The sequence below is a fragment of the Puma concolor genome, chromosome E3 (assembly GCF_028749965.1).
Source record: "Puma concolor isolate L17-30 chromosome E3, mPumCon1.1.hap2, whole genome shotgun sequence".
Taxonomy (NCBI): domain Eukaryota; kingdom Metazoa; phylum Chordata; class Mammalia; order Carnivora; family Felidae; genus Puma; species Puma concolor.
Window position 1 is genome coordinate 7,431,545 of NC_141682.1, and position 12,800 is coordinate 7,444,344.

The window sequence follows — 12,800 nt, forward strand, 5'->3', positions numbered from 1 at the left end:
TGTATGGAGGCCCTACCTTCAGGGCCTCACACCTTCCAGGGAATGTTGGTTTGAAAGCTCTAGAGTAAAAACAAAGAAAAAAAGACATCAAATTCAGCAAAGAAATCCCAGCCTGAGCACCCTTGGACCCTGTAGCCCTGGACAGCAGTCAAAAATGGGAATCAGAGAACATCCCAGTGAAGTGGCTGAGGTCTACCTGGAGGCGGAGTACTCTGACCTGTTCAGAGTGAGCGCCTACTACCTGGACTAAGCATTCACTGCTTCTTATGTTCTACTCGCCAGCAAAGGGCATGAGAAGGACCAAGGAACCTCGAGAAGAGAGGACACAGCAGGCAGAAGACCCTGCAGAATAGAAAGAGGGCTTAGAAGTATGCAATGGTGTTCCTCAGAATCCTACTTTAGCCACTATACATATTCTCAAAAGCTCTGGGTTCAGGACGAGAATGGAGACAGGGAGAGACATTGCCAGCCAGTACACTCGTGAGACTCAAGGAAGGTGCCTAAGTTCAGATTCTGTCCTCATCCTGAGCTCCCTAGGGAGAAACTGGCCTGGATAAGCCAGATCCTTCAGATCTCTTGCTCAATAGTACTTTCTCTTACACCGAATTGGGTGAGCCATATGCAAAAATACTGTCTCTGATATTTAGTCATGGAAGAAAACCCAAATAACTCAGAAGGAAATAACTCAGCCAGTGATATGTCAAAGCAACTTTGTGCTCTTTGAACAAATTGAAAGAACACATGACAAAAGAAAAATTTCAGATCAATAAGGAAACCCAAAGTCCACAGAACAGGCCAGGGCTAAGGCAGACTGAAATGTGAGACCCCGCCCCACCCAGGACAGGGGACATAGGCTGGGGGTCGGCCAGGAAAGGGAACCTTGGAAGACCCCAGTCCTGGCCAGCTGTGGGGGAAGGGGAGAGGGACACAGAGCGACTCAGAGACCCAGAGAAACTTCCTGGAGGGGTTCAGGTTTCAGAGGAGGTGTGAAAGCCAAGACAGCTGGCCAAGAAGAGGTAAAAAGATCGTTCCTGACCAGTCAGGCATGAGACGGCTGAGTGGAGGGTCACAGGGACCTGACAAGGGACATGACTGAGAGTGGAGCTGGGCCATGGTCACCCCCAGGCTCACCAGGGAGAATAAAGGGCCCAGAGGACCAAATGTGTGTCCTTCCCTGAGCACCTCCCACCTGCCCAACAGAGAACCAGCAACAGATCCTCCTGCAGGCAGAACCAAGTTCAAGCGCACTTTAAAGATGCCCCACCCCAGGAGGGCCTCACTGCCACACACTGTCTCCTTCTTGGCAGTTCCTCAGTCCCTTAGTACTCCCTTGTCTCTTTGGCAGATTCCCCTGGGGACAGAGAGATAGGGAGGGAGTCAGGGATGTGAATGTCCTCCAGACAGAACTCTGGGATGCTGGGTGTGAGAGAGAGAGAGTCATACCCTAGATGGGCTCTGCCAGGGGCCCAGGCTCTGGCCAGGTGCAGAGCTTTTCCAGAGGTGGTCTGACAACACCCAAGTCCCCTCCCCGCACCCACAGTGAGCCTAGGGTGGGTCATGATAGACTGCAGAGGCATTTGCTACCTGAAACCCCCAGCCATTGGCATTCTTTCACCTGGGGGATACACAGACTTTCAGCCTGCAGATCAGCCGTCTCAGCTCTCGATTTGCACACCGTCTCTGAGCTCACTGAGTGCAGCCTCTGGCTTGTGCATCCTTCTCTCTCACTGTCAGGGGAGGAGCCTGTCCTGCACTCTCATTGGCCTGCAAAGTCGCCTTCCCCGGGCCGGGCTCAAAGCCCAACCATTCCCACAACTACACCTGGCTTTATCTCCAAGTAGTCTGCTCCGAGCTCCAGGACCCAAGGCAGTCCAGAACCTTCCAGTCAGGCACAATGGGCACAATGGTGTCTGTCCTGCTGTCCCTGCTGCTCCTTCTGGGTCCTGCAGTCCCTCAGGAGACCCAAGCTGGTGAGTGAGGAAGTAAGGGTGGCTCTGGAGAAGAACGGAGGGGAAGTAATAAATGGAACAGGTGGGCTGGAGAAGGGCCCCTCCTACAGCTGTGATCCACAAGTAGACTGTGTGAATGGGAGGCCAAGGCTGTCAGCTAACTCAGCTCAGAAACTTCTAGAAGCACTGAGGGAGCCTCTGGACCCATGCTAAATGAGGCCGTAAAGATCTGAAACCCCTTAGTTTACAAATGAACAAAACTAAGACCAGAGAGGTGAAGTGACCTGGCCAGAGTCATACAGCCAGGACGGGGCAGGAGCCACACAGGTAGAACTTCTTGTTCTTTTCTTTCTTCCAAGGGCTGGAGGAATCTGTCTGACTCTCAGGGAAGAGAGAGCAACCCCAAGGGGCAGATATGAAGGCAGGTTAACTGGAGGGTTCTAGAAAGAAATCTGTCCCCTCCCCCCACAGTGCCACTGTTAACCCTGAAGGCAAGTTACTGGGAGAGAGGCCAGCTGGAACCTTGAAAGAACCAAAGTCAACTCTAGAACAGGAAAATGAGGCTGTTTCTCAGCCAAAAATCTCAGGGGGAAGAAACATAAGCCACAGTGTGCATGTTTTAAGTTTGCTACATTTACAAACTATGAGAACATAGGTTTTATTTGAGAATGTTAATCACACCCTACTCCAAAATTTGTATTAGCCAGGGTTCTCCAGAGAAACAGAACTAATAGGATGCATACCCAGACAGAGATTGATTTTAAGGAATTGGCTTGCACAATTGCAATCCACAGGCTAGTTCAGCAGGTAGAGACCCAGAGAAGAGTCGGTGTTGCTGTCCTGAGACCAAAGGAAGTCTGGAGGCAGAATTACTTCTTCTTTGGGGAACCAGGCTTTTTTCTTGTGGCCTTCAACTGATTGGGTGAGGCCCACCCACATTATGAAGGGTAATATGCTTTACTTGAGGTCTACTGAATTAATAATGTTGGTAGTCATGTGGCAGATTCCTAGTTCAAGTACTGACATTATTCTTGCTAATTAGTTTCTAAATGTGATTAACATTTAACACCCCTGTGAGTTGTATCATGAATTAATTATGGCGATGTCCTCCTCTCCAAGTCCCTGCCTTATACCAAAACATAAGGCACAGCCCTGGGAATTCTGAGCTCTAGATCCATTCTAGGTCATTTCCTGAGTTTGCTGGTAAATTCTTCCTACACATTGGAACTATACGTATTAGATTAGGTTAGACTAGGTTATGCTCCAGTAACCAAGTTGTTAGTGGCTTAACCCAACACATTGTTTATTTCTTACTCATGTAAAGTGCATACAGATAAGGCAACTTTCCTGTCTTCCGTGGGGTGACTCGGGAATCCAGGGATTCTGTTTTATCCTGAGGCCTCCACAGTCGTCACCTAAATAAGAGACAGAGACGACAAACCAGCTAATAGGGCCTGAGACCAGAAGAAAGACGTCACTACAGTTCGCATCCCCTTTTGGCAGAACTCAGTCTCATGATCCCAATATACCTACAAGGGGGCTGAGAAGTATTGTGTTGTCTCGTGCCAAGACAAGACAGTGTGGTGAAGCTACAGAATGGTCTCTGAAATACCATCCCTAGAATTGGGAGGGCCCTTTCCCTCGAGCGAGCCTCCAGTGCGGTGAGGCTGTGGGCTGCAGAGGCCAAGGCGCAGTGACCACATCCCCCTTCCTGGCCCTCTGCTGCCCCACGCTGGGCCTGCATGGACCCCACACTTCAAAGTCTCTTCCTCTTTTTCAGGGTCTTACCGTCTGAGCTTCCTCTACACCGGGGTGTCCAGGCCCACTGACAGCCTCCCTAGCTTCCAGGCCACTGCCTACCTCAATGACCAGGTCTTCTTTCACTATGACAATAAAAGCAGGAAGGCCATACCCCTGGACCCATGGAGCCAGATGGAAGGAATAGAGGACTGGGAGAAGGAGAGTGAACTTCAGCAGGCCAGGGAGAGCATCTTCATGGAGACTCTGCAGGACATCATGGACTATTACAAGGACAGAGAAGGTCAGTGGACCAAGGAGGGTGGGGTGGAGGGTCTTAGCCCTGCAGGTGTGAGTGGAAAGGGATCAGCAGGGTGGAACTAATCCCCATCCCTAACAAGGAACAGAAAGCAGAGTAGAAATATGTGGACATTCTGCATCTCCCCACCCCCACCCCACAACGCAGCTGCTCTCCACCTGCCCTGTCATGTCCCCATCCTCACTCCCAGACCTCAGCTCTCACAGGAAGTTATGTCAGAGTCAACTCTCACCCAGGCACATGTGACCTCTCAGCTCCACACCCCAATCCGTCTGGGGCTGCTGGCTGGCACTTTAGAAGGCATCAGACTCCCCTGCCCAGGGATGTCGAGCAGAGAGTGAGCTCACCCTGGAGTCGGTCAGATGTGGGTTCACATCGCAGCCCAGCCAGTCACTAGCCATTTCACAGTGAACGCATCTTAATGCCTGGTCTGAATCGGCAAAACTGGAATCTCCAGGAGATTCCATCAAACTTACCTATGTGAATTCCACAAAGGCTAGAACTTCATCTGTCTTGATCACCCCTCTAGTCCCATCCCCTAGGACAGCCAGTAACACCTGCCCAAATGAAATGTGTTGCATGATTGAGAGAAAGTGCCTGGCACCAACCATGGCCCATACCGGGAGCTAGTGGGGACTGAATTCAAAGCCACATGCTGCTGGAGGTACAGGGAATCCTAAAGGCCCTCCTCTCCATGGGGGCTCATCTGGACTTGTGGTAGGAGGCATTTGAGGAGCCAGGACAGTGCAGGGCACCAGGACTGGCTCCCATGTGTCCAGCCCAGCACGCAGTCCTGCACACTGCCCGCTCCCCAAGTCAGCCAGTCACAGGCTGGCAAACTGTTGATGCTAAGTCTTCGTAGGGCGGGCGTCGAAAGATGGGTTTCTGAGTACAAAAATGCCTAAGAAGCTACACAGAACCTGAAAGTTTCCTAAAGGAGGCCAGAGTTTTGCAGAAATCTGAAGGATAAGGACTGGGAAGCCCGGGTAAGGAAAACAGCCCAGTGAGTGTGTCAGAAATAGGACAGGGTGATTGATGCACAGTGCCCAGAGACACCAGCAGACATTTCACCAGCTGGAATAAAAACGTTGACACGAGTAATTATGAGGAAAGAGGGTAAAGAGATGAACACAGGGTGGCAGGAAAAAGGATGGGAGCGAACACTTATTGAGCACTTGCTAGGCACCAGGCACAGGTGTTAACACATGTCATGCTCCCGCTCACCCTCTAAAGTAGTACTGTCACCATCGCCGTCTCCAAGATGAGAAGACAGAGGCCCAGAGAGGTTAAAGGCCCAAGTTGGTGCACAAGCCAGGTGGGGGTGGGGAAAGAGCTGCCAGTTGAGGCCAGGGAGCTTGAGAGGAGAACCTGTGCCCTCGGCGCTAATCAGTATTGGGTAAACACCTCCCTTTATCACCAAAATGAAGACATGTGTCCCCTTCCCTAAGGAGGCTGATTTCCAAGGCTTGTGGCTCTCTGGGAAGAGAGGGGGCCTCCGAGATTTGTAATGTAGATATCAAACTCTGGAGAAGAGGGAAGCAGAGATCACATCACATTTACTCCAGTGGTGACATCAGCTCCACTTAGAAATGAGAGGGGGGAAAGGGGGACATTTCATAATCTGCATAAAACTCTAAATATGAAATTCTATTTCACTCAGAGACAGCACTTCAGTGTGGTTGTGTCAGGTTTCTAAGAGCTTCCGATGGGGCACCTGGGTGGCTTAGTGGGTTAAGCGTCCAACTTCAACTCAGGTCATGATCTCGCGGTTCATGAGTCAGAGCCCTGTGTCAGGCTCTGTGCTGACAGCTCAGAGCCTGGAGCCTGCTTTGGATTCTGTCTCTCCCTCTCTCTCTGCCCCCTCCCCACTCCAACTCTGTCTCTCCTGGAGCCTGCTTTGGATTCTATGTCTCCCTCTCTCTCTGCCCCCTCCCCACTCCAACTCTGTCTCTCCTGGAGCCTGCTTTGGATTCTGTGTCTCCCTCTCTCTCTGCCCCCTCCCCACTCCAACTCTGTCTCTCCTGGAGCCTGCTTTGGATTCTATGTCTCCCTCTCTCTCTGCCCCCTCCCCACTCCAACTCTGTCTCTCTCTCTGTCCCTCTCTCTCTCTCTCTCTCTCTCTTTCTCTCAAAAATAAGTAAAACATAGGAGCGCCTGGGTGGCTCAGTCGGTTAAGTGTCTGACTTCAGCTTAGATCACAATCTCGTGGTTCATGAGTTTGAGCCTCACATCTGGCTTTGCGCTGACAGCTCAGTGCCTGGAGCCTGCTTCAGATTTTGTGTCTCCCTCTCTCTCTGCCCCTCCCCCACTCTCTGTCTCTGTCTCTGTCTCTTTCTCTCTCAAAAATAAACATTTTAAAAAATTAAATAAATAAAACATTAAAAAATGTTTAATAAAAGAATTTATAGGGGCGCCTGGGTGGCTCAGTCAGTTGAGCGTCCGACTTCGGCTCAGGTCACGATCTCGCGGTCCGTGAGTTCGAGCCCCCCCCCCCCCCCGCGTCGGGCTCTGGGCTGATGGCTCAGAGCCTGGAGCCTGCTTCGGATTCTGTGTCTCCCTCTCTCTCTGCCCCTCCCCCGTTCATGCTCTGTCTCTCTCTGCCTCAAAAATAAATAAACTTTAAAAAAAAAAAAAAAGAATTTATAAAATATAAAAAGAGCTCCCAGTGCATTCACAGTTCACTAAATGAGATGATGCATAGGGACTAGACATCCTGTGCCTAGTCTCTAGCTCCCTGATACTCCCCGGCTGGGAAGAATGTTTCTCTGCTCAGACGGGCCTAAAACCCAAAGCAAAGCAACTTTCCCTGTCTCTGTCTGCTGTATGTCTGGCTCATAACCCATTTGTCAAGATAAAGGGACCGTGTGCTTAGGTTTCCAAAACCACTCTTCCTGCTGTTTTTGCAAACTGTGTAGGAATAGCAGTTATTAAGACGGAGTTGATGCCAGGATGACTGACTTCCTGGGGGCCCGGGGAGGGTACAGGGTCTCACACCTTTCAGGGAAGGTTTGGCTGTGAGCTCCTGAATAACAAAAGCAGTGGAGCATTCTGGAAATATGCCTACGATGGACAGAACTTCATCGAGTTCAACAGAGAAATCCCAGGCTGGGTCCCCCAGGACCCAGCAGCTCTGAACACCAAGCGGAAGTGGGAGGCAGAAGAGGTCTACGTGCAGCGGGCCAAGGCCTATCTGGAAGAGGAGTGCCCGGCGATGCTGCGGAGGTACCTGCAATATGGCAAGGCCTTCCTGGACCGACAAGGTACCCCCCACTTCCTGTGCCCTGCTCCTCCCGAGCTGAGCTGAGAAGGACCAAGGTGATCTCAGGCTGGGAACCCAGGGAATATCTCAGGCACATCCCATGGTGGTGTCTCTATGCTGATGCCTCCTGGCTTGGCCCTGGATGGAGGCAGGCATGTAAAATGCCTGCCTGCGACAGGACTGGTAGGCACAAGCTAACACGTTGGTTTGGGAGGCGATGAGAACGAGGGTCCTACAGGATACAGCAGGGAAGGATCTGATGGACAGAGCTGCAGGCAGAACTGAGGCCTAGAGCTGAGCCTGGGAGAGGAGAGAGCCCCAAAGCCCACTCAGAAGTTTGGGAAAAAATAAAAACTGTACGGAGGCATTCACAATTTCTTGCCATCAGATGTCAGTACATGGTGGAGGGACAGGGGAGCAAGAGGGTGGCCACAGTCATTCCGTGATCCAACATGGAAACCCTCAGCCTTCCCTGATCTTTGTAAAGCTTCCCTGGGGAGGCAGACACAAAACTTGGAGTTCTGCTCATCACGAACACCCAGAGAGTGGAGGGAAGGGACACGAGCAGGGAGTCATCTAGGGCACACCCTCCATGTCCGGGCTCTGTCCCCCTGCAGATCCCCCATCTATGTCCATCACCAGGACCCCAGGAGAAGATACAATCAAGTGCTGGGCCAGTGACTTCTACCCACAAGATATTGATCTGCACTGGATTCAGGGGGGCAATACAGTAGAGACTGAGGTGAGGGGAGACCTTCTCCCCAGTGGAAACGGCACTTACCTGTCCTGGGTGTCGTTGACAGTTTCCCCTTGGAGAACTAAGAACACAGTCTTCTGTCGCATAGTGCACAGCAGCCTGGACCAGCCCCTCACTGGGCTGTAGGACAAGAGGCAGGGAACCAGGGCTGACAGCCGCAAGGGGACTCAGGTGCAGCAGTCACCCTTCCTGTGGAACGCCAGAAGATGAGCTCTAGAAATCACCGTCAGCATCACCAGTGGGGCCCAGGGAACAGTGCGAGAAGTCAGGGGACAGAAGATTTGAATGCCGGCCACTGAGCTGACTCACTGCTAAATTCTCTTGCAAAACCCCATTATCTAATCTATAGAATCAAATCAACAGTAATCACCTTGCCTAGCACACAGTGTAGGAAGAGATTTTTCAACTGCAATGGAGTATAAATAATGAGTACATGTTACCATTCGTCCTGTGCTCCTAAGCCTCTGATTCATCTGAAATTCTCGGCATCGACTCAAAGCAGCGTTTCTGGGCATCATGACCTGGGGTGTCAACTGTAGCGTGGCATGGACCACCTGGTCCGTTGGGCCTTGTTTAGGAGCCCACTGTGGATGTCCCATCTGTTGTGAGGTTGGAGAACCTCTTTAATACAAACCCAAGCCTCCTCTGTGCCTCAGTTGCCCCAGACCTCCCTCCTCCCTGTGAAACACTGCCCTCCATTCCAGTGCTCCATCATTCCCACACCATTTTGCCTTGGAGCCACACACCATAGCTCATTCGAGAGGCTTCCTCTCTCCGGGACATACTCCCAGGAAAGCAGGAATCTGATGTTCACTTGTATGTGTGTGTGTGTGTGTGTGTGTGTGTGTGTGTGTGTGTGTGTGTGTTTAACCAAGTTACCCACCACCATCCACAGGTTTAAACCCCAAAAGACAGAGCAGAGCTCACACTTGACCTTTTCATTAAGCTAATCTCTATGACGAGACCTTCCTTTCCTTCCCAGCCTCAGCCTCTACACTGGATTTCTCCAAGTGAAATGAGCTGAGCTGAGCTCATTAAGCATTCAGAATTCTAAGCTGACTCTTTTATTTTTCTGGAAACTCTAAATTTTAAGATTATACTTTTTATTTTTGATACTTTGACCAAGTTTGGAAATCAAAGCTGAGAAATAGTTTCTTCCGTCTATGTGAAATCCATATTCCTCTCCTCCGAGACAAAAACACAAACAAATAAACAGTATAGGGCTACAGGTGGGGATATCCCAATAGTCAAGAGGGAAAAATATAGCCATTGACATTTCAAACCACATGACACTGAACAAATAAAGAAAACCACGTGATGGGAGAATTTCAGATCAATAAGGAAACCCAAAGTCCACAGGAACAGGCCAGGGCTAAGGCAGACTGAAATGTGAGACCCCACCCCACCTAGGACAGGGGACATGGCTTGGGAGTGGGTCAGGAAAGGGAACCTCAGAAGACCCCAGTCCTGGCCAGCTGTGGGGGAAGGGGAGAGGGACACAGAGCCACTCGGACACCCAGAGAAACTTCCTGGAGGGATTCAGATTTCAGAGGAGGTGTGAAGGCCAAGACAGCTGGCCAAGAAGAGGTAAAAAGATCGTTCCTGACCAGTCGGGCATGAGATGGTTGAGTGGAGGGCCACAGGGACCTGACAAGGGATGTGACTGAGAGTGGAGCTAGGCCGTGGGCATGCCCAGGCCCACCAGGGAGGATAAAGGGCCCAGAGGACCAAATGTGTGTCCTTCCCTGAGCACCTCCCACCTGCCCAACAGAGAACCAGCAACAGATCCTAAGTTCAAGGGCACTTTAAAGATGCCCCACCCCAGGAGGGCCTCACTGCCACAAACTATCTCCTTGGCAGTTCCTCAGTCCCTTAGTACTACCTCGTCTCTCTGGAAGATTCCTCTGGGAACAGTTCACCAGCTAGACTGCAAGAATGGGCAGGAGATGCCAAAGGGCTACAAGACTTAACCCTAGTCTCTGTTAAGGTCCTCTTCAGTTTGGCTGAACGCTGCCCTTTCAGCCTAGCGTGCTACTGGGTCTTGCTGTGCCAGCCAAGTAGACCTGATTGTCAGATATGTTTAGTGTTTTCTCCTGTTTCTTTTGTTTATTTATTGGTGCATTCACTCAAGTATTCTATACTGAGTATCGATTTTCTGCTTGGTACTCTAATAAGCAGTGGAGACCAAGCAGGACAAGTAGGTACCACCCTTTCCTGCCTGGAGCTTGCCCCAATTCTGTTTATTGAAACAATACCCTCTGTCAAGGTTCAACCCAAAGCTTACCTCTTCCCATGACCGCTACCATGATCACTAATTCCAACACATACTCCTTCTATGCTATCTCTCAGATAGAAAAATCAGGGAAGATTTCCAGAAAGCCACTGAGGGAAGCTAATTTCCACACTATCTAAGCATCCCACACCACCCCATCACCTCATCTCTTTTTTGTCCCTTTCCAAGTGAAAGGAAAGGAATCAAAGATGGGAATAACCGGGGGGAAGAGCATTTGGGGCAGAGGGCACAGCAAAGGCCAAGTCCCCAGGGCAGGAACAATCATGGTGCTTGAAAGGCAGAATAAAGACCAGTGGACTCCAGCATCATGAACAAGAGCAGAGTCATAAGAGAAGATGTTGAAAAGGCAGATAGCAGCCAGATTGTATAAGAGCTTTGTCAGCCTTGGGAAGGAGTTTCTACTGCAAATGGCACTGCCTGGTAGGTTTTAACAAAGATGGTGATATGATTTGATTTAGGTTTTTAAAATATCCCTTTGGGGTGCCTGGGTGGCTCAGTGGGTTGAACCTCGGACCCTTGATTTCAACTCAGGTCATGATCTCGCAATTCATGGGTTGGAGCCCGACGTCTGGCTCCACGCTGACGGTGCGGAGCCTGCTTGGAATTCTCTTTCCCTACCCCCCTCTCAAAATAAATAAATAAACTTTAAAAATAAAATATTCCTTTGGCTGTTATGTGAAGAACAGACCACGGCGACGGAAGAGTGGAAACAGGGAGACTAGATACAAGGCCGGGGGAAGGACTTGGATCACAGTCGTAGTAGCTGTCAAGATAGGCAGCCAGAGTCAGGATATATTCTGGGGATCAAGCCTACGGGGACTTGCGGATGGACCCGATGAGCACCGAATTTGCTGAGAGGTTGGCTATGAGCTGTGGGGTAGAGTCTGATCTGAGTCACTTCTGGCAGCACGCTCCTCCCTAGGCTGTCATGTCCCACACAGGCCTCCTGCCTCAGTCCCCTTGATTGCTCACTCCACCTGATCCCTGCTGCTGGAGCATCTGGAAGCTTCCTGCTTCTCATCCAAGGAAGAATTTTCAAGATGATCCACCTCCAATAGTATTGCCTGCACTCCCAGGGTAGCTACTCCCAAGACCAGCCTCCAAACCGATCCGTGTTCCTTTCTGCGTCTTTCCTCGCTCTTACAGCTCAGACCTCATTCGTCTCTCCCTCTAGCCCCCTTACACGGCCCCACCCTGCCTGCGTACCCTGGGTGAAGAGCCTCCTCCCAGACCTTCCTCTCAAGCTCTCCAGACGCATCTTCAGCGTTGCTCGCGCGCCCCCTCGTGGTCTAAAGGCAAAGGTGCAGGCTGGCCGCGCGCACCTGGGCCGGGTCTCCTCCTGGCTAAGTACCAGGAAATGCGTTAGCTCCCTTGGAACCTAGGAAGCCAAGGTGGCTGGATGTAGATCCCCGACAGCAGGAGAGCTCCAGGAAGTGGAAATGCTTTCTACCTGAGAGGTGAATAATTGCTATCGACCATTCCTAAACTAAGAGCTGGCAGAGAGAAGAAGGAACCCCGGGTGGCCCAAACTGAAAAGACCCGACTGAATGCTTCTCCTAAGCCCCGCTGGATCTGCTTCTCCCCCGTGGCTGCCCCAGAATTTCTTCATTGCTGACCCGATACTCCTAGCTCTCACCTGCTCTGGCTCAAGGGCTTGCATTTGGCTTTGAACTGCAACTCCCAGTGCCTACTTTAGGCAAAAACTCAGAATAAACTAGTGACAGAAGGAGGCTTCCTGCACAAATGTGTCATTTAGGAATGCCGCTCAGCTGCAAGGAATATCGTATTTGACTGCAGATGGCTCAAACGAGGGATTTTTCTCAGGGCACAACAGCCCCCCTTCTCTATGGGTTTGGGGTCGCCCCCTACTGGTCACAATAATAACTGCAGCAGGTGTTAGGTGTTAGGAGACAGAAGCCTTCTTCAGCTCAAAGTCAGGACTCACGCCTTGAGATAATGGCCTAAATTCTTCCTCCCACAATTCCTGCCTTTTATCACCGAGGAAAACCTTCCTAGGAAGACAGACCCACCCACCCCCAGCCGACCTCCCTTTACATCTCACCGACCAAAGTCAGTTTCATGCCACAGGCTGAGCCCCTGAGATTAAGAGTTTTCTGTCAATTCTTGTCAAAACCAGAGGGCATTTTTTAGCACAGAAGAAGGAGGAAGATTATTTGGAGGTAAGCGCCAACAGTTTCTGTTACCCTGGAAAAATATATACAATGTTAAAAAAAAAAAACAAAAAACCAGCTCCCATACTTCTACGAAACATTAGCACATTCCCATTCATGTCAGGAATATCACGAATGCCTATTTCCACAATTATTCAATATTTTTCTAGAACTTCTAAGTTAATTCCTTAATACAAGAGGAAGTGAGAAGTTCAAATATTGACAGTCATGAAATGAATGACACTTATTAGCAGATGCTATGTCTTCCTACCTAGAAAACTCAAGAAAATCAATGGCCACTTCACTAAAACAGAG

At 50.4% G+C, this 12,800-nt stretch overlaps 1 protein-coding gene across 1 annotated transcript; it reads left to right on the plus strand.

Moving 5' to 3' along the window:
- Positions 1-1,812: 1,812 nt before the first annotated feature.
- Positions 1,813-8,465, plus strand: AZGP1 (alpha-2-glycoprotein 1, zinc-binding). Its single transcript, XM_025923291.2, has 4 exons — positions 1,813-1,970; positions 3,730-3,990; positions 6,990-7,265; positions 7,882-8,465. The coding sequence occupies exons 1-4, from the start codon at positions 1,895-1,897 to the stop codon at positions 8,145-8,147; spliced, it is 879 nt and encodes a 292-aa protein (XP_025779076.1). The 5' UTR covers positions 1,813-1,894; the 3' UTR covers positions 8,148-8,465.
- The last annotated feature ends 4,335 nt before the right edge of the window (positions 8,466-12,800 follow it).

Coding starts and splice junctions, on each gene's coding strand:
- AZGP1 (XM_025923291.2), top strand. CDS start 1,895: ATGGGCACAATGGTGTCTGTCCTGCTGTCCCTGCTGCTCCTTCTGGGT. Junction 1,971..3,729: donor CCCTCAGGAGACCCAAGCTG/GTGAGTGAGGAA, acceptor CCTCTTTTTCAG/GGTCTTACCGTCTGAGCTTC. Junction 3,991..6,989: donor CTATTACAAGGACAGAGAAG/GTCAGTGGACCA, acceptor GGGAGGGTACAG/GGTCTCACACCTTTCAGGGA.